Raw genomic sequence first — 24767 nt, forward strand, 5'->3', positions numbered from 1 at the left:
TCTGCCAGCCAGGCCTGAGAAAAGATTGATGTATATTTTTTTCCCTTTTTGAATTTCAACCCCAAAAATATTCCAGCAAAAAAATGGGGAGAGGGAGGTTGGGCTGGGTCTCCTTTAATGGGCATTTGTTGCCAAGGAGGACAGTGGACTTGGCCCACACCCAGGCTACCCCCAGCCCATGTCCCCCCTGCTTAGCCCAGGATGGGAAGAGATGGCAGAGGTGGTGGGAGGTGGTGGTGGGGGGGGGGAGCTGGGAGAGGGGCTGGCCAGGGCAGTGGTGCTATGGGGTAAGGAGTTGGGCTGAGGCTGAGGGGTGGGGGAGAGCTGCCCATGTGTAGTCACCTTTGCTCAGTGACAGAGCCTCAAAGCTTGGCCAAGGCTGCAGGAGCTACACAGGTGTGGGTGAGGCAGGCTAGGCGGGATGGCGGCTGCCAATGAGCTGGGGAAGGGCAGGAGTCAGGGCTGGCCCTCCACCCTCTAACTGATGATCTGCCGAGGTCGTCCGTAGCCTGTCATGCCAGCCTGGGAGGCCCCTCTGTTGCTGCCCATCTGTAGACCAATGACATGCTTGCCCTCCTGCAGTTGGCTCTCTGTGAATTCCCTCTTATGTTCCTGGGCTTTCCTAGAAGAGGAAGAACCAGGATAAAGACTTGCCAGGACCTCCTGTTTTCCAGCTGCTTTCTGATTCCCTCCCTGTATCACTTCTCTTCTCAGTCTAGCCTGCCCATAGGCCAGGCAGACTGGTTAAGCACAGGAAGGTAGAAAAGAAGGAAACAAGAAGTATTAGGGACCAACTCCTTTCCCTCCCCCCATCCTAGCTCCTTGCTTAGTTTCCTGATTATCTGCTTCCCCAAATCATTCCCACAAACTGGTTAGCCCAAGCTGCCTTCCACCCCAATGCAGAGATCCAAGCTTGGTGTGCAGGGAATCCCTGGGGCCTCACATACTTCATAAACCAGTTGGGGTCTCCACGGTAGTGTCCATCATTCTTGGTCACTGCCAAGCTGCCCAAAGCCATGAGGGTCCTCTGCACTGCTGCCATGTCCTTACCTGTGAGAAGAAAGAGGTATGGCAGGATGAGCTTCAGGACTCTGTAAACAAGACTCCCAGCCAGGGCCTGCCCCCATCTCTCATTGAAAATGGCCAAACCAGGGGCAAAAAGCCAGATTCGAAGCAGGCTTCAGTAGTATATATAGTATGGCCTACATAGTATGGCCTTGTGAGTGTGCTGTGGTGTTCTCTTGGCATGCAGCATTCCTGCTATGCACAAACGAATAGCCTCCTCATTGTGGCATTTTTTTTTTTTTAATTTTTATTGTGCTTTAAGTGAAAGCTTAAAAATCAAGTCAGTCTCTTACACAAAAACGTACATACACCTTGCTACACACTCCCAATTGCTCTCCCCCTAATGAGACAGCCCCATTGTGGCATGTTTTGATCATGCACTCTCCCTGCTTCAGCCTCTTCTCTGCCTGCCTCCCTCTCCCCTCAACCCCTCTTCCTTCTTGTACCTTCAAAGAGGTCAACAGTCTGGAACATGTCAGTCTTGATGACCCCATAGTCCTCAGCTGCTTTCAGGAACTGAGCCACCTGCTCCATCTGCTTGAAGACCATGGAGGGTGGGTTCTCAGGCACCTTAACTGGCTTGGAGCCATCTGGATAGAGGCTGTTCACCAGCTTGCTCAGAATCTGCCAGACATCAGACACAGCTTGGCACTCAGGGCAGTGTGCCTGCCCCCAGGACTCTAGTAGGATGGCACAGATAAGCCCTCCTTCCCAGGGTGCCACTTACCACACCATTCTTCAGCCAGACCTGGAAGCCCAGGCGCCCACGGTCTGGGCGACCCACATCAGGGCCACACTGCATTATGATCCACTCCACTAGCCTCTCCTCCAGCTCCTCATCGTACTTCTTCTCAATTTTGGATTGCACTTCACGGCTCATGCCATAGGAAGGACCTTTGTTGGCCATGCTGGGGAAAGCTAAAGCAGGATGGGGCAGAGAAGATAGAGGTCAGAGGATCAGGGAACAGCTGTCTTTCACTTGTGGTACCAGGCAGCCCTCCAGCTCTGTGTCGAGTGCCCAAACATCCTCAGCATCTATCTACCTGCCCTCCCTTCCTAATTTTGTTTTCATAGCACTGCCTTGTGGGTCATGCTCATTCCCTTAGTCCAGGGGGCCTCTCTGAACTTGAGAAACAGGATACCAGATCTCTGGAGGTCTACAGCAGGGATCAGTAAACACTTTCTATAGAGAACAGACAGTAAATAGTTCAGGATTTACAGGCCACAAGGTCTCTGCTGTTGCCGCGTGAACGCAGCCATAGATAGTACATAGGCAAATGAAGGTGGCTTAGTTTTATTAGAACTAGTTCTAATAAAACTTCATTTACAAAAATAGGTGACGGGCTGGATTTGGCCCAGGGGCCATAGTTTGCCAACCCCTGGTCTAGAGCATTCTTTTTTTAACTAAGATTGGACACAGAGGCATATAAGAGGCCTTCCTGAGCAGCCACATTGTCTCCCAAAATAAAGCCAGCAGATGTCGTTGTCCAGCTAGGTGTGAGGTGATCTACTGCCTCTGCCTCAAGGAACAAAGTTACCTCCAACTCTTATTTCTGTCCCAACTTTATCCCCTAGCCCAGAACTTGAAACACCACAATGCCACCTATTTGCCAAATCAGCTCAGCCTCTGGACTACAGCTGAAGAGGCTCAAACTTATCCACCCCGGGCAAGTTCTAGAAAGCCACCAAAGCCCAAGAGCTCTTGGCAAAGAAGCTGTATTTCCTAAGAGAAACCAGAATAAGAGAGTGAGCTGGTATGCCTGCCGACTTTCCCTCATGCTCTTGGGCTCTCACCACTCTAGTAGCTTGAGTAACTAAGAAGCCAGAGCCCTCCAGGGATATTCCACAGTCAAGAATCTGTCAGCTACAGCTGGGGAGCCCCTTCCAGACCAACAGCAGCTGCCACCCTGAGAGCCTGGGGCTGGCACTGCTCAGGAAAGCCCTGCAAATGGAGAGCTGCAAGGACAGGCAGGCGGGCCACTGCGCATACATGGGCATGGCTGGGCAAGAGGTATCTGGCCACAGGGATTCCCCTGAAGTGGTGTTCCTTTTGCCTGGCATTTGTCTGAAGAGACCTCCGAAGGAGGTACCAAGTGAAACCAAACCCATCTCTTGGGTTCAGAGAGGTGAGATGTTGGGGGTTGGAGGGAATGTCAAGAATGGAGAGAACTGGCTGAGGATGGAGGCAGTCAGTACGGTCCCTACCTTCCTTTCTTGTCAGAGCCGAGACCCTCTCTGCATCCCCATCACTGTGAGAAGTAGGGTGGTCGTCATTACATCACACTCATCCCAGGGCAGCTGCCATACTCCGTTTGCCCTGCCCTTCCTCTTCCCTATGGCAGTCAACTTTCTGAGCTCAAGCTTCCCATCTGTGAAGTGGGATAACTATCTACCTCAGAGAACTGTGAGGATTAAATGAGATAATGTCATAGGAACCTTAGGGGGCAGTGAATTTATGTTAATGGGGGAGGAACAACTCAGAAAAGGAGGGCGAGAATGGTTACGTAACTGGTAGAATCTAATCAATGTTACTAAACGGTACATGTAGAAATTGTTGAATTGGTGTATGTCCCACTGTGTATATTCTCAACAACAAAATAAACAAAATTATATTAAAAAAATAAAAAGTCCAATAGATAAACCAAATGGCAAAATAGATCCATTAAAGAATAAATTAGTGAACTGTAAGAATCCAGCCATAATGGAGGTCACAGTAGACAGATGGAAAGTACTGCATGAAAAACGAATAAAGTAATAAATTGTTGTTGTTGTTAGGTGCCGTGGAATCGATTCCAACTCATGGAAACCCTATGTACAACTGAACGAACATTGCCCAGTCCTGCACTATCCTCACAGTCATTGCTATATTTGAACCCATGGTTGCAGTAATAAATTAATGTGTTTTAAAAAAATGAGATAATGTCTGTGAAGTGTCTAACATCATGACTAACATAATGCCTGGCCCCTAAAAAGAATCAGTCCTTTGCCCCCCGCAGAGCCAGGGTCCTGACCGTGAACTGGGAGGGGGCCAGCCCTTGACCAAGGGCTGAAAATGCTAAGTGCTCTTCCCAATCCAGCCTCCATCACCTTTTCAGAATCATTCCCTGAGGGCTAGACAACATTTGGGAGAAAGAACACTGGATGGGGATTCAGAAGAGCCACTGGGCAAGTCATTTCTCCCTGAGTCTGTTTTCTTATTTGTAAAATGGATCACCTCTGAGGACATGGTTCTCTGAGCATGGAGGCTGAGGTGGGCTTACCAGCCCTGCCTCCCCACTCCTATCCGGTGATGCCAGAGAACCAAAAAGGCAGAGTGCTCTGTTCTCGTGTTCACCTCTCCGAGCGCCTGTTAACCACCAAGTCCCTTCATCTCCACCCCCACACACCCCACCTCACTCCCACTTTATATCCCACCCCCACTTCCCATCCACCAAGAACTCCTGGGCAAAGAACTGTGGTCAAAACCCAGAAGTCAGTTGGGACCCAGTGATTTCAGCCAGTCCTTCATCCTGGCTCCCACCTGAGCCTTAGCCCCATCCTAAGCAGCCGCCTCCTTGTGGTGGAGGCGGCCATCACCTCCTATCTCCTGCCTTGCCGTGTTCCCCACCCACGTACCTTCACGTTTGCCTTCTCCTCCCCAGACCACATGTGGGCATGTGAAAAACAGGCTGGAAGTAGAGTATGTCTCCCCACCCCCTGCTTTCAGTCTCAGGAGATTCAGAACAAACAGTACAATTCAAGGTGCCAAGGCTTACGGTGACAAGCACACAAAGTGGCAACCTCGAGATCGAGAGGCAATATTGGGATTTGGGGCAGGGCAAGGGAAGAGGACAAACACACAACCAGCCATCACCATTCTTTCCCTTCTCCCTCCTGGTGAAGGGTCTGAAAGAAATCCCTGAAGGTCCTCTGAGGACCTCAGGCCCACCTTTGAGCTGTTAGGAAGAGGGAGATGGCTTCAGGGCAGCACATCTGGGGCGTTTCTAGACAAGGCTCTCGGGACAGGAAGGTCAGGGCTGCCTAAGGCTCTGTTTTGCCCCTCCTGTCCTGTGGCTCCTGTCAGCCAGCCTCCCCTTCCCTGAGCACTCAGTGTGGAACGAGGCTGGGCAGTGGAGAAAAAACAGTCCAGTTGCAAACGAGCAGGTACCACCTCCTGCCAGCAGGAACCCAGAAAAACTAGCATAACCAGGGCCTCCCCACATCTGCTGTGCCCTGTCTTCAAACACAGCATATAGGAGCGCCTCTGGATCTGAGTTCCAGGGACGAAGAGTAGCCCTACCACACAAATGAGTGCCCATCCTCACTGCTACCATCTGACTAGGAGTAACCACTGAAGTGAACCTCCAAGGCTCTTTAGAAAGGGTTGCCCAGGCCAGCCAGCCCTGTCTGAGCAGCTCCTCCTTGGCAGTGCCCACCCGCGACCCCTCTGCCTGTAGTGGTGGTGACTTCTCAGACTACAGAACAATCTGCGAGCCTGAAGAGCAGCTCCCACCTGTCCCAGCGTCCTGCCACAGCAGCCTGTTTCAGAATTCAAGATTCCTGTGGTCCTTCACATTGCCTCAGCGGCTCCCCCAGGGCTTGCCCACGCTGCTCAGGCTCTGGGGCTCCCCTGGGGACATTGCTCTGCTGCATTTGTGTACTCACACCCTAGCCTCCTTGGGCACCCTCCTAGATGGACAACAGACAACTGGCCCTATGGGTGTGGCTGTGGCTGACAATGAGGAGCCTTCCTCTCACCCCAGCTCCCAGGTTTCCATCATCAATTCCTCACCAGCCAAATCCTAAGCATTTCAATAAACCCAGGGCAGTCCTGTCTGAGAGAGATGCGGGACCTATCCTATCCCATCCATCCCGCAGCAAGGTAAGACCACTTCCCGCCTCCTGAATATTAGGAATCAGACAACACCATGCATGCTGAGGAGGGGTGGTCTCCCCCACAGGGGACTCCCAGAGCCCTGCCTGCAATGTACCCATGCTACTGTCAAACCCCAGCCCAATTTTACTCGGACCCCGGACCAATGCACTTACAGGGGTTCCTCAGGCTCACAGGAAGGAGTCTGGTTTCGGTGTCTGGGGCTTGGACAGACAGGACAGGGCGCTGGCTGGGTGAGGGGTTTAAAGGGCTGGTGCTGTGGTGATGTCAGCCTCCCCCGCTGCCTCACCCCTTGGCCCCCTCCCTGCTGGAGGAAACCAGCTCCCTTCCCCACCCCCAGCCCCCCCAGTGACTCGCACAGGCTCCATATTTGGGGAAAGACACCAAGTTGGAGCAGTCTGCCGGGGGGCTGCCGAGACATTCTCTGCGTGCTTTGGAGATGGAGCGGGCGGGGGCGGGGCTGCGCTGCCCATGGGGAGCCGGCCGGGAAAAGCCTTTTATGGACAGGACTACCAAGGCTTTCCCTGCTGTCTGAAGTTAGGGCTGCTCTTTCTTCACTGTTCCTGGCCCCTGACTTTGAGGGGAGGGGGAAATTCAAGAGGGCCTGGCCAGAGAGGAGGAAAGGGGCTAGCGGATGGTGGATCCTGAGATCTGTGGGGGGCAAACAAGCTACCTTCTCCTTCCTCGGCTCTTAGTTCTGGTGGGAGATAGAAACTAACCTTTACTGAGGGCTTACCATACACCAGGTACTTTAATAGTTAATACAGCTGCATTGTGAGGGTGTAATTACTATCCCCATTTTACAGATAAGGAACACTGAAGCTCGACGTCTGTGGTACCCAAGGCCACACAGTGAGTCATGAGAAGCAGGGCCTGGGCACCCCACCTGATCCCTGTGTGGAAGCTGAGAGGCTGTCAGGACCACTGTTTCGGCCACATCACCCTGCTCAGGTTGTGCAGTGCTTCATTGGGGTGGGTCTTGAGTTTTATTCTTTAGTTGGGGGTGGGTATTGGGTTCAGCACCAGCTGAGTCACCCTCCTTCGGGTCAATCCGGGCTCCTATCCAGAGGCAGTGACACAGAGAGTCTCTAAGGCCTGGCAGGGCCTGAGGCACTATCATTGGGGTAGGATGCTCAGGGAAGGGGCTGTATTGTCTCTCCCTCCCTATCTCTAGGACAGAAAGTCCTTACTTATCCTGGAAAACCCCATCATTGCCAGTAAAGAGGCCCTGACTCAAATATTGCCTGTATCTAGATTCAGGGATCTCAGACAGCAGAAGGTTAAGGTCTGTGGGCTTCCTGCTCTGGCACCCCATCCTGGGGTGGCCTGGTAGGAAGGAATAAAACACACACACACACACACACACACACACACCCACCCAAGCCAGACTTGGCCTGGGGAAGAGGGAAAGTCAAGGGGCGTGGCCAGCCTCCAGAGCCCTGCCAACCACAGGCAGCCTCTAGCTTACTCCAGAGCTATACTGCCTCCCAGTGGCACCTGAAGGGAAGAACAGGGAGGACAAGGAACACCCTCCATCACCAATTCCATTCCTGGACCCCACAGACCTCTGGCCGTGTACTGAATTCACCAGATTCCTTGGCTTCCAAATCTTGCCCTTTTTAGCCTGCTGAAATCTAAAATCAACCTTCCAGGGTCATCTCAAAATTCCCTTGTCTCGGAGCCTACCTGCCTGCCATCCATCCACCCATCTTGCATTCCCCGAGCACTCCCTTCTCTGTTACCCTCAGCCACGGGCTGGTAGGCTCATTGTCTATTCAGCCGCATCAGGAGCACGGCCTGTGGCCTGCCTGGCTGGGAGGGGTTCAGGTCAGAAGTGAGGCCAGCCTGAGAGAAGGAGAGAGAGCTCGAGGACCAAGGAGGGCAGAGGGATGTGGAGAGGCCATTTCAGAGGTGAAAGGCTTCTTCGCCACTAACCTCTGCCCAGCACAGCGCCCGGCCCAGAGCACACCCCTGGTCGTTCTTTACTGAATTAATGCCAGGGCTCAAAGGAGAGGAAAGAGCGGGAATCAAAGACCTGCTGTTCCCAGTGTCATCCTGGTTTGGAAAAGAGAAAGTCAGACCAGAAGGAATGGGAAATGAAGGACCCCCTGGCCTCACCCCTCGCTGCTCTTAACATCTCTCCCCGCACCCGCGAAGCGGGGGCAAACACGGGCCCAAGACTGTGTCTGGTTGTTTCTTTAATTGAATGCAGACTCATTCACAGAAATACAACCGTAGCATAGAGACAGACATTAAACGGAGTTCTGAAAACAAGATCCAGACCCGCCCCCTCTCTCAGCTCCAGGAGACAAGTTTGGGCGAATAAAACACACCCCAATATACAGGCTCGACCTGCACCTCCCCCAACCTTGGCATCTGGAATGGACCAGTGGGGTAAACAGGAACCAAGGACAAGAGCAGCCACGGGCCCAGAGCTGGGGGAAGCTCAGTGTAAACTCCAAGGTTTCATGGGGATGTACGTGTGCTGCAACTAACACAGAACTTGGCTGAAGACTGGACGGAAACCCAGTAGCCAGCCCCAGGTCCCAGACTGAGGCTGGGACCGGGGACACAGACGGTTGGTTATAAGCATATCCCTTCCTTTGCCCCTTTTCTCAGATCAACACTGGGGCTCACTCGCCTGAGGAGCTCTTGGTACCCTCCCTCCTTTTCCCCTGGACATTCTTGGGCAGTGTCAGTGGCACTGAAAGGCCCCCAGATGGGGCCTGGCAGGACTCAGGGACTAGAAGGAAAGGAAAGGAAGGGTGAGTTGCTTTTTCCTTCAATCTTGGTGCCAGCATCAGTCTGGGGGCCCAATGGGATGGGGAGGTGACCTCTGAAATGCAGGCTGACCCTCACTGCTCAAGAGCCAGCCCCTATGTGCAGATCAGAGAGGAGGCAGCACTGCCTTGGGCCTCTCACAGGCCTTAGCACCAAAAGCACCTGGTACCAGCTGGCCAGCCTCCCCACGTCCCACATCATCATCCACCCTGGCTGACTGGAATGGGCAGTGATGGCAGCCAGGTCCAGCTCCACCAACTGGGGTCCTGGTGCAGGACACAGAACTAGGCCCCAGACTGCGGCTCTAGAGCAGGAGCCTGGGAGGAAGAAAGGGTTGAGGGTCCCAGGCTGAGGGAGAGGGGAAGGATGGGGAGAATGCAAGGCATGAAATGGGGAGGGCAACGCCTTCCCTCCTTCCTCCTGCAGAGGGACAAATGGAGAGCCAACGGACCGGGATCTGTGGACAGCCCCAACACTGAGAAGAAAGCAGCAATTTGGCCATTGTTTGGGGTTTCAAGGGAGCAGGCCTCCTCCCCAACAGAGGGCAAGGCTCAAGGCCACCCCCATGACTGTCCCGCTCCCACCCAGCCCTGAGAAGCAAGGCTGGGACTCACACCCCCAGCTCTACAGAGGCAGGTGAGGCAGAGGAGCTCAGGGCCCCAGGAGGTGACGCAAGGGACCCAGCTTGCGCTAGAAGACGTAGATCTTGTCCCGCTGCACAGTATCCAGGTCATCGTCCAGCGTCAGCAACACCTGGTGTGGGCAGGGTGGGGGGACACGGGCTCAGGCACACGGAAGGGGTAAGTTTCACCTTTCGCTCCACCCTCCCCGCTTGGGCCAGAATTGTCTCACGTACCAGGAAAGATCCAAACATGGCGATGGAAGAGAGGAAGTGCCAGATGTCGTGGTCATCGAAGAAGTCAAGGAGGATGCAGTCCCGATTGTGCTCCCGTGACTCTGCGGGGGTTTTCTGGGGAGAAACAGGGAGAGCTGCCTGCTGACAAGCTCTGGCAAAGCAGCACCCAGCCTCACCTCCCACTGCACTCCAAGGCACTCTTCGTTCCAGCCCCAGGTGGGAAAGCACCCTCTCACCCTCTCCTGACTCGTCTGTTTCACTTGTCTCCCACATCCCAGAAATGACCTTTTGTTACAAATTACTCCCTGAGAATGCTGGTTTCTGCTCTTTTTCTTTCACTCTTATTCTCTTCCCTTCAGATTCTTTTCATTTTTTATTGTGTTTTAGGTGAAAATTTACAGAGCAAATTAGTTTCTCATTAAAAAATTAATATACGAATTATTTGGTGACACTGGTTGCCAGCCCCGCAATGTGTCAACACTCTTCCCTTCTCCAGCCTTGGTTTCCTGTTTCCATTCGCCCAGTTTTTCTGTCCCTTCCTGCCTTCTCATCTTTGCTTTGGGGCTGGTGTGCCCATTAGTCTCGTACACATGATTGAACTACGAAGCACGTTCCTCACATGGGTTACCGTTGGCCCTATAGACCTGTCTAATCCTTGGCTGAAGGGTGAACCTCAGGAGTGACTTCAGTACCACGGACCATAATCTTGGGGTTTCCCCACTCTCTGTCGGACCAGCAAGCCTGCTGCTTTTTTGTGTGTGTGTGTGAATTTGAACTTTGTTCTACATTTTTCTCCTGCTCTGTGCGACATCCTCTATTATGATCCCTGCCAGGGCAGTCCCTTCAGATTCTTACTCCCTTCATCTAAGAGCACAAGGCTGTGACTGCCTTTAGAAGCCTCCGACCTTGGAGCTGCTCGAAGGCCACCACAACCTCCTGGTTTATTTCCCTGCCTCGGACTCTGTCCCTGCTCTACCCTGTCCCCCACAGCTCCTCCAGGTTCATTTTTTTCCTCCAGAGCATGATAGTCAGGCCATGGCCCTGCTCAAGGATGATGGTGGTCATGACCTGTGCGCTGCGGCCTGTGGCCCACAAGGTCCCCCCTGCTCTGCCTGTAACCTCTCTCCAACATCAGTGACCACCTACCCTGTGTCTGCGGGCTGTCTGGGCTATGCTGAGCTAGAGATGACGACGGCCCGCCTTCCCTCAAGGAGCCCACCATCTTCACATGGCTCTCAAATCAGTGCATTCTCTCACCATCAAAGCTGCCTCGTTTATTTCCACCTCTGCATCATTATTCAAGTCACAATATCTCTTGGCCAAAGGGCCTGACCCCATCACCCACCACGTTATAGCCGAGAGCATGCCACCTCCTCCAGGAAGCATTCTTGGACCTCGTAAGTCAGGGACCTTATATTCTCCCTCCCCCACCTTGCCTGTACTCTTCATTTCATGTATTATACTGTAAATAACAAGACATGAACAGTCTCTCTCTCTCGAATTGGATCATAAGCACCTCAAAGACACAAATCATGTCGGACTTAGTTCTGATCTAAGAACTAACGCCTGTTGACAGTGGTAGGTGCCCTACCAGGACGAGGAGGAAGCCTGACATCTCTGACTTCAAAAGCAGCTGTGCTTCTTATAGACTGTACGACCTCGGGCAAGTCACCTGGCCTCCCAGAGAGCCTCAGTTGCCTTCAAGTAAAATGCAGATGCTTCCGTGAGGGAATGTTAAGATTAAAGGAGAAGGCAACCAGGAAGTGCTGGCTCACAGGGCACGTTCACAGTGATCATGAAAAAGAGAATCCGCCATTTGCTGGTTCAGGATGAGTTTGTGGTCGACTCCCCGCAACCCTCTCGGCAGGATGATTCCTTACCTGCCAAGTGCTGAGTCCCTGGAAGAAGAAGAAGAGGGCAAAGCCCCAGACCACGGAGGTGCAGATGATACAGAGCAGGGGGATGGGCTTGATCCGCTCCCCACTCCGGAGCTGGGGGGCGAGGCAGGGAAGCGCAGCATGAGGGCCAAGCCCTGCCTACGCCATTGCCCGGCCTTTCCTGGCGTCCTCCCCAGCTATCAGGAGCATCCTTCAGTAAGTCTTGTTGAATTCGTATCATCACCTCACGCAGCCACACAGCTCAACCTGCCCCCATGCAAGCCACCTGGTGTCCTCACCCCTGATGTCCACCTAGGCTGGACCTCCATGTACTCAGAGCCCAGTGATGGCAGAGGCCACTGGCCAGGGGGCTTTTCTTCTCCAGGGGCCCCTCTCACACCGCATGGCATGAGGGCCCCTTGTGAGCCATTGTTCCCACTTCACCTGGTTCTCAGAGGCCCAACCCCACTACAAATTCATTGAGCTCGACCTCCTCTCAGCTCCTGGACTTCATGGGTGCCTTACCAACCTGCTGCCTGAAATGCCACCAGTTTCATGGGTCATTCTAAGAACGTGGAAGGAATTCAGCAAATGGGTCTTAAAATGTAGTTGGCTCCCTAAAGTTGCCCAGGGGGTATGTGCAAAGGGCTTTATCCTCTCTCCTCCTCAAATCCCACTGGGATCGACAGATGAGCAGAAGACAGATACGCAGAAAAATGCCCTTCCTCAGCACTGCCCCGAGCAGGCTATACCCATAAAAGGCAGGGCAGTGGGCAGAGGAGGCTCAGCCACTCCCCACTCACCTTCATGATGATGTAGAAGGCAAAGTAAAGAAGCAGGTTGCAGATGCCAATGGCCAACAAGTAGGAGGCAAAGTCATTGGGGCGCATGATGAGCCCATAGGCAGCCCTGGCAAGAGGGAAGATGGGCTGGTGAAGGAGGAGATGGCCAGAAGCAAGGAAAGGGCTCTCCCTCTCCTTGACCCTTACCATGTTTTATTATGATGTGGGGCTGGGTTTAGAAACCCACAGAAGATTACAGAACTTCAGGTGCCCCCCACCTCTCTCTTCAGCCCCCATTTCCCTCTCAGGCCCCAAACTTAGAAACTGTCCATGGCCCCCAAGGCAGCCAGCGGCTGGCCAAGATCCCAGCTGTCTGCCCAGCCAGGCTACCACAGACAACGGCCAGACTCACAGTGACCAGTTGATAATGTTGCCCATAACCAGCAGCACCATGCGGTCCTGGAGGGAAGCAGAGACACGGGGACTGAGAGAGGGGAAGGCTGCAGGGAGGGGAAGAGAGAGGGAGAGAAATGGGAGAAGGCCCAAGTCAGCTGGTCTCCACCCCTACCCTGGGCACTTGGCTACCCTCCTCCCTGCCCCACTGGAGGGAGGAGAGCAGATGGAAGAGGAAGGGGCTGGGGAGCTAAGCAGGTACCACGTAGAGGGGCCCGCTGCACTGCCGGATGCAGTCCGTGTAGAGCACATGCAGGATGCGGCGAAAGATGCCCGAGTCTGCAGGGAGAACGGAATGGTGCTGAAAGCACAGGCTGCCCTTCCTCCAGGGACCCCTGCCCTACGCCAGCCTTCAGGAGCGTTCTTCACCCAGTGATGCCTCTGGGGACCCCTGGAACCTGGAAGTCCCCTGTGTCCAGGTCCCTTAGGCCACCAAACCCTCATTCCATGGGGTCCCCAGGCCTCCCTCCCTCCCTCCTGTCCTGCCCTGGGTATGCCCTTACCCAGCTTCCAGCGGCCCATGTAATAGAGCTGTGTGCTGAGCAGCAGGGTGGCAATGATGTGAATGACTGAGAAGACAATCCAAAACGCCATGTTCCCTTTGCCAAAGACCTGTCAGGAGGTTGCCAAGGGCAGGGCTGAAGAGACCCTGAGGAGGTGCAGCTTCTGTGGCCTGGCTCTTCATGCCAGAGAGCCAAGTGGCTGCTCAGCCTGGCTGGGGATCTCAAGGGGGCCCAGGGAGGTGGAGAGGCATCTATGTGCACACGCAGTATGTGACCACATGTGAGCCTTGCCTATGGGGTGAGCAGAGGGATCAGAGCAGGCTCAAGGCAGAGCGGGCCGGGCCCTCACCACGCCTAGCACAGAGAAGAAGATGACGATGGCCAAGCAAGCATAGGCGCTGTAGGCACTGGCGTTGATGTCTGGGTGCCGCTTCTGGTAGAGCTTCAGCATGCAGAGTCCAGCGATCATGTACATGAATGATGTGTCTGGGGGCAGAACGTGGATGTGAGCTGGGAAATACCCACTAGACCTCTGCAGGGAAACCCCAGCCCAGACAACCAGTGCTGGACGGGGGAGCCCCAACACCTTGCCACAGTCTCAGAGCAAGTTGGCAGCGGGCTGGAGCATGAACTCCAGTCCCCTACCTCCAAACTAGCGCTATCCCTGCCAGGCCACGCTGCCACCTCACTGCTGTCACAGAGTCTGACTTCCCCACTGAAGGCCAGGACAAGTGGGCAAACCCAGTGTGTCAGAGGCTGTGAGCACCCCGAGATAGACTTGTCTGTCTTCTCAGCACTTGTATATGCCTGGTACATAGGAAGCACTTAGTGGATGAACAACAGAACATTGAGATGCCTCTTTTCTGTACACTAGGAGGCGTGCACATACAGGCACCCCGGGCCTGGACTCCCCAACTGGGCTGAGTCTTAGAGCTCCCTGTGGGGAATGTGCTGGAGCATGGGGGTGGTGGTGAAAGACTGGGGCAGGTGCCTGAGTTGGCAAGAGAAGGGGGAGGCCTCACTCACCAAACTGGAAATTGGTGTAGTTGGGGCAGACGTGATAGCAGGCACTGAGCAGCCCCTCCATCATCAAGGCTGTGCCCATGGCATAGAACAGACCAAAGTGTTTTGGGATCCCACATTCCTGTGGTGGAAGAGAAAGGAAGGGAGAGAGGTGGCAAGGTGGGGAGGGAGGGAGGCAGGAAGGGATCCAAAAGAGGGACTCCTCAAAAGGGTAGTGGAGAAGGGAAAGGGGTGCGATGTGGGCAGAGTGGGTGTGTGGCCAGACCTTTCTGGGGCCGAGGCCTTGGTGGGCTGGTGAGCAGGTGGGCAGGCAGACAGGGCTGTTCCCTTACCAGGGCGTAGAGGTCATTGCGCAGCAGGGCCCTGTTGTGATTGATCTCCCGCTGCAGGATGATAAGCAGGAAGAGCAGCCCCAGCAGGATGTAGCCCAGGTTGCTGAGAATGTTGTTGAAGGCGCTAGAAGGGACAATACAAGGCACGTTGCCTGGGTCTCATATCCCTGGCCTCTTCCCCAGCCTGGGCCAACGTTCCACAGGGCTCTTACCCCCTGCCCTGATTCACCCTTTGCCCTGGGGAAGGGGCCTTCCAACCCTGTGCCCACCTGAGGTTGCCCAGCGGGTGAGCACAGAGAAAATTGTAGTAGCAGATGTCCTGATTCCCTGTGACATTCACCACCTACAGCAGGGAGAGGGAGCAGGGGACGAGGGTGTTAAAGCACCGATCCACCCCAAAGCCTGGGCAAAGCCGGAGCCAGGCCCTAGCCGCTCCAGCCAGCAGGCAAAGGATAGGAAATGCCACCGTGGCCTGCTGCTGTGTGCACGCTCCCTCTGCAAATAGTGACACCAGGGCACAGTCACTCTCCCCCCTCACTGGGTGTGGCTGGGGTTCTTGGCCCACATTACAGAGAAAGGGGAAGGGAAACCAACACTTATGAAGACCCAGACTTGTTTCATACATCCCCTCAACAACCCAGGGAGGTGATATCATTGCCATTGTACCTTCCCCATTTTGCAGATGAAGAAACTGATACTCAGGGAGGTTAAGTGATTTGTCCCAGGTCACCAAGCTGGTAAAGCAGAGCTGGGATTTGAACCAAGGTCTTGTGACTCTAAGACCTGTGCTCTTTCTGGAGCCCCAGGCTGGGAGGGTCTGCTCTTGGTAGTGATGCCCCAGACTGGGGCAAAGATAATCCTGTGCAGGGGGCTCAGCCTAGGGCCTGGGGGGCCAGCCCCTGCCCTCTCACCGTCTGGTAGGTGATCACCAGCTGCACCACAGGAAGGGCATAGAAGACAGCAATGGTGGCGATGTTCCTGAGGGGTGGGAAGGCAGTGTGAGGCAATCAGGACCCAAGAAGTTGCCACACACCCACGAATAACAGGAAGCCCAGGCTGCTCGGCTCGCTCACCAGAAGTAGATCTGGTACTTTTTCCGCAGAACACGTTTGTCCTTCCGTGCCAGGTCAGCCACATAGAGGTATTGCTGAGGAGAAGCTGGAGTGAGCTACACTTACCTACCCTCCAAGGGAAGCCATGCTCACCCAAGTCAGGGGTGGACAAAAGGGTCCTCCCTCACACAGGTCATAATTCGGGGGCAGGGCTCTAGGCCATCCCCCTGCTGCAGCCGGTTAGGCTGAGGGCTGGCCAGTCAAACCAGAGGGTCCGGGAGCTGAGCCAGTTTCTCCTAGAATCTATCCTGGCCCAGCTGCTTCCCTGATATACCACCCTCTGCTGGGGCCCAAATGCAGAATCTCCCTTTCATGGGTAACCCCTGGCCATGGCCAGGCCCGCAGGGTGTCGGACCTTGGTGCGAATGACATTCTTGTCGGAATCAATGTCGGTCAGTGTGTCGTAGTCATCCTCTTCCACAGAGCTCATGGAGTCTAGCCGTGGCCGTGTGCCCACTGGGTCTGGGAAGGGCAGGAAGGGAGGTTGTGCTGGTGGGTATAGTGACCCTAGGTCTGTCCCCCAATCTGAGACAACTGTCAAAATTACCAGGCAGTGGGGAAGAGGCAAATTGTAGGCCAGGGCTCAGAGCAGGGGTAGATGTGGGCTCAGCCCTTAAAGGGTGATCAGGTGCTCCTAAGTACTTGAGGAGAACAAGAGTGGGCTCTGAAAAGAGGCCACCAAACAAGGACCTCTCTAGCTTTGCTCCAGTCCTTGTTCCCCTCATTGAGCTGGGGCTTCCCAGGCCAGGACACTGAGCAGACCCCAGACATAAGCAACAGGATTGAATTCCACAGAAGTCATGCTGATTAGAAGGTGCCCAGCCCTGTGAGTTCTGAGAAGACACCGCCTTGGTCACCACGGGTTCAAGACCCAGTGGGCCCTGGAGTGCAGGCAAGGGTGAGAAGCTGCCTCTAGGAAGGGAACCTCTCCTTTATCTTCTTCTCTTCTATTATCTTCAGAAGCATCTTCCTGGGACCTCACCTGGCCATGCCCCCAGGAGGCAAGGCCAGGACACGCCTGCCCAAGAGCGCCAGCCCAGCAGGCCAAGCAGTGAGGGTGTTAGGAAACAAGGCAGCACTGTCAACAGCATCTGAGAACACCTAGCCTGAGAGTAGCTGGCCCTGGCAGTAGCTGGCAGCAGGGGTAGGACACCAGCCCTCCAGCCCCAGGGGCCAGTGCCTGCCTCTCTCAGAAGAAACAGAGCCGGCAATTATTGGAATTAGATGGGGAAGAAGCCATGCACAAAGCATCTTTCTGGCTCCAGTCGGCTGCCCTGGCAGGAGCTGATTGGCAGAGCAGCTCCACCCCTCCCCACATCTACTCATGGCAATGCACAGCTGCCGCATCTGGCCAGAGAAGAGGCACCGCTTGAACTGGTTGTGCCATTCAAAGGAAAGGGAAAGTTACCAGGGATCTTGGGCCAAGGAGGAAAGGATGAGGGAGGAGAGGGGCAAGGAGAACAGCAGGCCCTTCCCTGGTTCCAGCATCTGGCAGAAAAGGCAACTGCCCACCATCATTTTTCACCACCAACACCAGCCCTGCACTGGCACAGCCCCTACCCTGGCTGGACCACTTACCCTGGTAACTGTACGACAGGTCCCCAGTGCCCGTGCTGTCAACCAAACCATCAGTGGATCCGGAACCATTCTCTGCAGGGAATGGTAAAGCGGTCAACAGGGAAGCGGATGCTGGGCCCATTCTTAACGGGCTCTGAGCAGCTGGCACGGTGCATGGGCTACTTTGTCACCTCAGAGGTGGCCGCCCAAGGAGACCAGGTTGTGAGCAGACAAGCACAACCTCTGGCTTTGCTACGTACCAAAGGAGCCATAGTTGTAACCCTCATACGGGGAGCTACCAGGGAAGGCATCAGCCAAGATCCGTGGGTGACCTGTAATGAGAAGCCAAGGTTCTCTTAGCCCTGGAAGTAGAGAGAGACCTAGAGCCACAGAAAAGAAAAACAAAGAATCCAGAGCAGACAGGCAGAGGGGCCATGCCTGCAGCAGTGAATAAGCACCTATCCAGGCAAACAAAACTTGTTTCCACACCACCTGCCCAACTTCCCACGTGCTTCCCCAAGGGGAATACTCGCTACCCTATGGCCTTCCTAAAGAGAGAGGAAGGTCAAGGAACTGATACATCTAAGTTGTCAGCAGCAAGGACAGACAACACCCAGCCTGCCCAGGTCCCCCCGAGGCACCCATTTCCACTTCAACACCCTCTCCCACTCTGGACTCTGGCTCCTCTGTCCAACAGCACCTGGGGCTTACCAAGCAGAGAAGCTGAGAGAGAAGATCGCAAGCAGGAGAGAGGATAGAAAAAGGAGGAGGGGTGGAAAAAAGAGAGAAGGCAAGATTAGTAACTCCAGACACTGTGAACTGCACCACCTAAGGCAGACAGACAGTGAGCTAGACACAGAGAAGCAATCAGGGGTGGCCTTTAAGGTGTGCATGTCGGGGGCGGGGGGAGAGGGAGACGGGCACAATATCCCAGCTCTATTTCCGTTTTACTCCCAGCTGAATATCCCAGAAGCCCCCAGTTCTTTCTCCCCCAGTCCTTGAGGAAAACATCCACTAGTATCACCTCCACAACACAATGCAAACCCTGCCCTCCCACCCAGGCCCCTGAGAGGTACCACTTTCTGGGCAGGCACGGTCCATGGCCACCAGCAAGGCCTTCTTCTGCCTGCAGGGACAGAAGCCGGAGGCTACTTAGGTGCGACAGGACAAGGGTCCCTCCTATGCTGGGCTAGCCTTCCTTCCATCCATCCCACCCCATCCTGATCCCTGTAACCCTGTCTGTTGTTCATCCGTGATCCCAAAGTTCCTTCCAGGCTGGGGAGCAATGTGGGGGATTCCCTGCTGGGGAAGAACGTTGAGGAGAAGACATAGTTCCCAGAGGAGGGGAGCATGGGCCACAGACCCTAACAGAGACCTGCCTTGCTGTGCCCCCAGCTCCACAATGCCCTGTGGATGGTGTGGAAGATTACCCTGGGCCAGCTCAGACCTCGCACCAACATCCATCTCCACCACATCCCCTGCCCAATGCACCCAAAATAGGGGCGGGCCCAGCTAGCTACACTTTACCTCCAATTCTCCCAACAGGCTAGGATGATGGTCAGCAGGTAGAAGGAGAGAAATATGCCCAGACAAAAGAGCATACCATCGACATAGGCCTCAGCTGCGGGAAGGGAAGGAGGAAGTGGAACACATCAACACCTTCCAAGACTGCCTGTGGTACACATACAAGGCCCTTTGTGATCTGGATTCTCTCCTCAGCCTAATCTCTCACAATTTCTCCCCTCAAATGTAATGACCCAGCCCATCGGAACAACTTGCAAGTTCCCAAATAACACCAAACTTTAACATGATTCCTGTCTTCGCTCAGGTTGCTCCCTCTGCTAAAATGTTCTATTTTTTATTTTTTTATTGTGGTGGAATACATATAATTAAACGTGTGCCATTCCAACCATTTCTACGTGTCCAATTCAGCGACATTAATCTTGGTCCCCATGTTGTACAACCGTCACTGCTATCCGTTTCCAAATCTTAGAGCTTCCTCTTCTGCTTCTCGTTAACTCCATCTTGACTTAGCCTTCAAAACACAGCTCACGGACTGTGTCCTCTAGGAAGCCTCCTCGGCCCCTCAGCAGTCCCCACAGTGCCCTGCTCTTCGTGCATCCCTGCTCCCAGCACTCTGTGTAGCTACAGCTTTCCTCCGGATCCGTCCCGCCCTCTAGACTGTGAGCTCCCTAAGGTCTGCAAAGCACCTGGCACACAGAGCTGCTCGATAAATATTTGCTGAATAAATAACCCATACAGAAGAAACTTCCTTCCCCTCCTATCACAACCCCATATTTTTATTTTATACTTTCCAATGCACAAAGGGCCCCATTCGATCATTCAGTAAATGTTTACTGAGCACTGGCTTGAGGCCTTGTTCTTACTAATTCTGCGCTAAACCTCACGACTTGGCGAGACTAACAGGAAAGATTTTATTATCCCCATTATACAGAATAGACAAGGAAACTGAGGCTCAGTGAGACTGCCCTACTACTAAGTGGCAGAGAGAGAAGCAGAACTCAGGACTCTAATCTTTAGTGATGGAATCTTTGCATCAATCACACTAGAATGCACCTCCTGGCCCTCCCCATCTAATAGCCTGATGAACATACACCCCCTCCCTACTGCCTCAGCCTGCTGGAGTGGGTTCACCCTCCCCATTCAGAGAACATCCCATACCCTAGGCCTGAAGAAAAGCCAGAGGCCTATTTAACCCCACTCAGCCACCCACACTCACACGTGACTGCTTGAGATACCAGTACTGACAGGGTTTTCTGGCGATGCCCTTGATCAACCGGTTCGTCTGGAAGCGAAATGTCAAATTGGTAAAGAAGTAGTCACCCGGAGCTTGGCTAGGGCTGGTGGGACCAGGCCTGGGAGAGTCTGGGGCCAAGAAGTTTATCCCATCAGGCCAACCAACCAGGCACGCTGGCTCTTCTACCTCCCAGGAAGCGACCAAGCCCGCCCCCCCCGCCCCCCCACCCCCCCACCCCCCGGCCCCACATCCCTAGCGAGGCCCAGGACACAAAATGTACCTTCTATAAAGGGGTAGAAAGGCAAGGCACCCCCACAGGCTTGGTCTTCGGTCTTCACCACCACCACCACGTAAAAGCTGTTGCTGGGGAAGTCTTTGCGCTGCAGGGTAATGATGACACTGATGGTTAGCAACATCGTCGACATCGTGATCACCAACCTTTTCAAAAACGCTTATTTTAGTCCAGACAATATGCTAATCCCTTTACGTATATTATTTATTCCTGAGAATAATCCTGAATATAAATACTATTACTATCTCTTTTAGACAGGTTCAGAGAAGTTAGCTTAGGGCCATGCTGCTAATAAGTGGTAGGGCCAGGATCAAACCTGTCCATCTGCTTGCAGAGCCCAAACCTTGAACTCTACAGCCAGGTAAGTGAACGTGTCTCACCTGGAGACACACGGACTGTGAAATTCATGGCTGTCTTGTTACAGGCTGGGAAGCAAAGGCAGAGGTGCCACATTACCTCTGTTGGTTGCACGGCTAGATGTTGTGAACACATGGCTTCCCCCTCCCTGCCCCCAGGACAGGTTTCAGCATTCACAATGTGTAGCACCCGGCATCCAGCAAAGCCTTTCCTCTCCGTGCTATCATTGCAATGAATGAAGTAAATTCGACAGTCAGAAAGAGCACTCTTCTCTTTCCTGTCACCAAGAGCGATTATGGTTCAATTCTCACAGATTTCAGGAGACCCCAACTCGCAGGGACTGGAAGGCCAAGACTCAGTCAGGAACAGGGCAGAGGAAAAGGAGCAAGGCTTTGGAAAGCTCATCACCCAGTTACGTCTCCCAAAGACCACGTATTTCCTACCTGCACAGTGATGGCTGCTTTCTTGGTCATTGTCTGGTACATGCCGATGAAGGCCACGTTGTTGTCCAGGTCATAGACGGGGCACTACAGGGAGGAGGGAAAAGGCAGATGGACAGGGGCTGGGCCCTGTCCCCTCTCTTTAGCAGCCCTGTTACCCACTTGCAGCAAGGAGTAAAAGGGCCAGACAACTTACCAGGACATCCTGGATGGAGATGACAGAGCAGGGGAAGGCCTTGTTGGAGGTTACCTTGACAATAACCGAGTCTACTCCCTCAGGGAACTCATACTTGAAGTACTAAGGGCAAAGGAAGGGAGTAGGGGGAGAGCCCCATTCATGAGGATGTTCTTTGTTCCTATAAATGGGAGCAGTCTCCCATTAAGCAAAGACCCAGAATCCTCTCAGGGTTGGACAGTGGTGGCTCTCTGGGAAGAAGGGTCTTGATTATAAGTAGCCCCATTTTCTGTACACTGCTTCCCTCAACCTCTGCTAGGCATTCAGGACAGTGCCTGAGAGGCAGGCCCCCTGTCTCTGCACAGTCCCATGCTGTCTGTCCCTCGGCAGCCTAGGGCCAGAGCTCCTGTTTCCAGAGAGCCCATCCATGGAAAGCTCAGGCAACTCCAAAGTCCTAGCAAAGACCACTGACCCCTCCCACTTTCATATCCAAGCTTCCCATTTCTCCTCTTACGGGGCACGTGACAGGGAAATTTTACCTGGGGCTGAGCTGCTGTGGTATTGAAGCTAAACTGTTCCCCAGTCCTGTAGGGCAGAGAAGAGCCCCCCACGGTCACTCCTGGAGCTTGGGAAGGAGGCCAGGCCCTGTGGTCCCCTTGCTTTCCCCTGCAGACCTGAGCACAAAGTCATCCATGCGGCTGACCCGGAGCTGGTATGTAGTGTTGACTGGTGACAAGGTGGACACATCCACATAGAAGAACTGGACCTCAGACTCATTCTTGGTGGGGGGCTGACACAGCGTTCTTTCCACCTTTTGGTAGAGGTACTTGCGCTGAAATCTATGGCCCAAAGCAGAGAGTCAGGACCTGACTACTGTCCCAACCACTCAGCCGCTTCAGGGAGCAGGGCCCCAATTCCTTCAATCTGGTCTCCACTATCCCGTTATTCCTACTCCATGCTGGCTGACTTTGCCCTCATGCAGCTGGCCAGCCTCTTGATTCAGGGAATGGGGAGGAGAAATAAAAAGAGTTCCTGGGTGGTCTGAGGCCCTGAGTGAGACTCTGGGCAAGGCTGGGCCTAGGCCATGCCCCCTCCTTGATCCCTGGGTCCTACTCACAGTCCTCGCAGGATTAGGGGAACCTGGAAGGACACCACAGCCTCCTTCTGGCGGACCACGAACAGCAAAGGAGCCCCCTTCTGCTTGTTCAGGACGTTCACAGATACACGTACACCCTCCGTCTGCAGAATGACATAGAAGTAATCCTCAATCAAACTGTGGTGACTATGTATACCTCTGCCACCTAGACACATGGCTCCAGAGACCTTAGGCTCTGCCTTCCCTCACGCCAACCTCTGTGTTCTTGCCCCATCCTGGTCAGGCTGAGAAATGCTCTAGGCCCTTTCTTCTGCCAGAGCAATCACCAGTCTCCAGGAGGATTAAGAGTAGAGGCCGCTCCTGGGTAGCAGGCTTGTGCAGGGCAGCAGGATCCAAGGAACTGCAGGGCCTGTCTTCCTGACAGGAAACCACTGGAGACTTTGGGAGTCTCAGGGATGCCCCGCTGCTACCTGTGTGTATCGGGATGCACATAGCTGCACACACATACACTGTATACATGTACGGGCACATGAAAGCAAGAAGTGCTCCTCAACTGTCTTCCCTGTGAGCTAGGAAATCAGTAGAAAGCTCTTTGTCAACAACTATTCTGGGGGCCAGAGCTCAGCAGCGGTGAAAGCCAAGCAAGCCAAGCTGTATCCACAGCTCTGGCCAATGGATAAGGCTGTAGAGCAGTCACTTCACATTTCTGAGCCTCATTTTCCCCCTGGAGACACTCTCGTCATTGGAGATATGGTGGAGATAACGGAGAAAGCGTATAGCACAGAAGGGACTTAACGAAAAAAAAAAAATAAAACTATAGAAATCCTTGGAATGCTTGCTAATGGACTGGTATGTAGTGTTGACTGGTGACAAGGTGGACACATCCACATAGAAGAACTGGACCTCAGACTCATTCTTGGAATGCTTGTTAATGGACTACTAGAAGCGAAGCTCTAGGGATCACAGCTCTCAGGGTACCTCCAGATACAGGAAAAAAGGACTCCAAGCAAGCAGCTGAAAAGCAGCAGGAGGAGATTAAACTTCAGGGAACCAGACACTGAAGGCAGACCCAAACCTGACATAGAAGCCAAATCCCTCTCCATCCTTGGAAAAAAAAAAAAAATGCAGATATCCATTCTCAACTCTACTACTTCCCAGTAAAACCCAGCAATGGAGAGAGAGAAAATGAGAAAGAGAAAGCAAGAGAAAATGAACGAGACTGCTCGCTCCCTGGGTAGGGGACCATGCAACCAGGCTGCAAGAATCCCCCCAAATCTCAGCTCTGCCTGGGTCTAGGCTTCCCACCTAGCTGTGTCCATGTTCAACTCAGGGGCTCATAGATGGGGGCGGAAATGAAAGAAAAGTCAAGTTGAAGAGGATTTTCCACTGTGGACAAACTCCCTTTCTCTTCCTACCCAGACTGCAGTTGGCTTTACCTCTGCCACCCTCACTTACAAGGCCAGCTGGCTTTCTGTGGCAGAAACAGAGCTGAGAAGGTCCCAGCACTTACAGGAGCCTGGGAAGTTCTGTTGCAATCTCCATGGGGAGTCTGGGCTGTAACTCGCCTGGGCAGAAACCAAAAAGCAAATGTGTTGCTGTCGAGTTGGTTCCGACTCATAGCGACCTCCAGGTCAGAGTAGAACTGCCCCCATGGAGTTTCCAAGGAGCACCTGCTGGATTTGAACTGCTGACCTTTTGGTTAGCAGCATAGCACTTAACCACTAGGCCACCAGGGTACAGAGAGGGCTGTGAACTTCCAGTTCTGGGTCTGTTTGGGATTTTTGGGGCCAAACCCAGTCACAAGCATACTTCCCCTTCACCCAGAGCTCTGTCAGATTTTGGGTGTCAGTGGGGGGGCAGATGAGTCCCGCTCAGACCGCAGCTGGTGGAGCGGGACCGGGGGTGGGGTTCAGGGGGTTCGAAGAGAAGATGGAAATAGAACAACTTCAGCAACTGTCCAGTCGGAGCTTCAGAGAGAGCGTTGGCAAATGAAGACTACGGACTGGTCAAGGGGATGCAGCGTGATTCTGAGAGACGGGAGCCCAGCGGGGCAGCTAGCTCCTGGGGCCTGCCCAGGGAAGGCAGCAGAATCCTCGCCCAAGCCTTGCCTGCTCGTCCGCTCCCCACCTGCCTCCCCGCCCAGCCCCAGCCCCAGCCCCAGCCCTCACCCGGTTGCGGGTCACAGTGTGGTTGAAGGTGTAGATGTTGACCAGCTCGCCGTTGACCTCGTCCACGTAGGTGCGCTCAAACTCGGCGTCCTTCTGCGAGACGTTCTTGGGCCCCAGAGCCCCCAGACAGCTGTCGACCGAGGCCACCAAGAGCACCAGAAAGGGCAAGCCCAGGGCGAACATGGCCCCGGCAGGGCGGCGGTGGCGGCGGCAGCGGTGGTGACGGCAGCGGCGATGCGCGGCGGGGCACCTCCGGGACGGGCGGCG

General features: G+C 54.0%; 2 protein-coding genes across 11 annotated transcripts; both read right to left on the reverse strand.

Moving 5' to 3' along the window:
• Positions 1-15: 15 nt before the first annotated feature.
• Positions 16-1972, reverse strand: TAGLN (transgelin). The gene is made up of 4 exons (XM_003418262.4): positions 1793-1972; positions 1512-1689; positions 948-1050; positions 16-622 (listed from the first exon to the last, which is right to left on the reverse strand). The coding sequence occupies exons 1-4, from the start codon at positions 1970-1972 to the stop codon at positions 478-480; spliced, it is 606 nt and encodes a 201-aa protein (XP_003418310.1). The 3' UTR covers positions 16-477.
• On the reverse strand, positions 1945-24746 carry SIDT2 (SID1 transmembrane family member 2). 10 transcript variants are annotated; one of them, XR_010318026.1, is made up of 27 exons: positions 24501-24743; positions 22354-22475; positions 21911-22075; positions 21776-21821; positions 21258-21359; positions 21065-21148; positions 20253-20352; positions 19984-20100; positions 18742-18835; positions 18291-18340; positions 17475-17546; positions 17236-17307; positions 16013-16119; positions 15619-15692; positions 15457-15523; positions 14815-14888; positions 14546-14669; positions 14217-14334; positions 13540-13676; positions 13191-13299; positions 12890-12966; positions 12647-12693; positions 12256-12361; positions 11456-11566; positions 9576-9689; positions 9334-9472; positions 1945-1983 (listed from the first exon to the last, which is right to left on the reverse strand). XR_010318026.1 is itself a non-coding variant. In XM_064269019.1 (26 exons), exons 1-26 carry the CDS (start codon positions 24681-24683, stop codon positions 9410-9412), a joined length of 2535 nt encoding a protein of 844 aa, XP_064125089.1. In that variant the 5' UTR covers positions 24684-24743; the 3' UTR covers positions 6286-9409. The 10 variants fall into 10 exon arrangements, 9 of the variants coding, with proteins under 9 accessions (XP_064125095.1, XP_064125096.1, XP_064125097.1 ...); XM_064269019.1 differs by lacking the exon at positions 1945-1983 and having other exon boundaries at positions 6286-9472; XM_064269020.1 differs by lacking the exon at positions 1945-1983 and having other exon boundaries at positions 6287-9472; positions 19955-20020.
• Positions 24747-24767: the final 21 nt, after the last annotated feature.

This window comes from Loxodonta africana, chromosome 15, assembly GCF_030014295.1.
Source record: "Loxodonta africana isolate mLoxAfr1 chromosome 15, mLoxAfr1.hap2, whole genome shotgun sequence".
Taxonomy (NCBI): domain Eukaryota; kingdom Metazoa; phylum Chordata; class Mammalia; order Proboscidea; family Elephantidae; genus Loxodonta; species Loxodonta africana.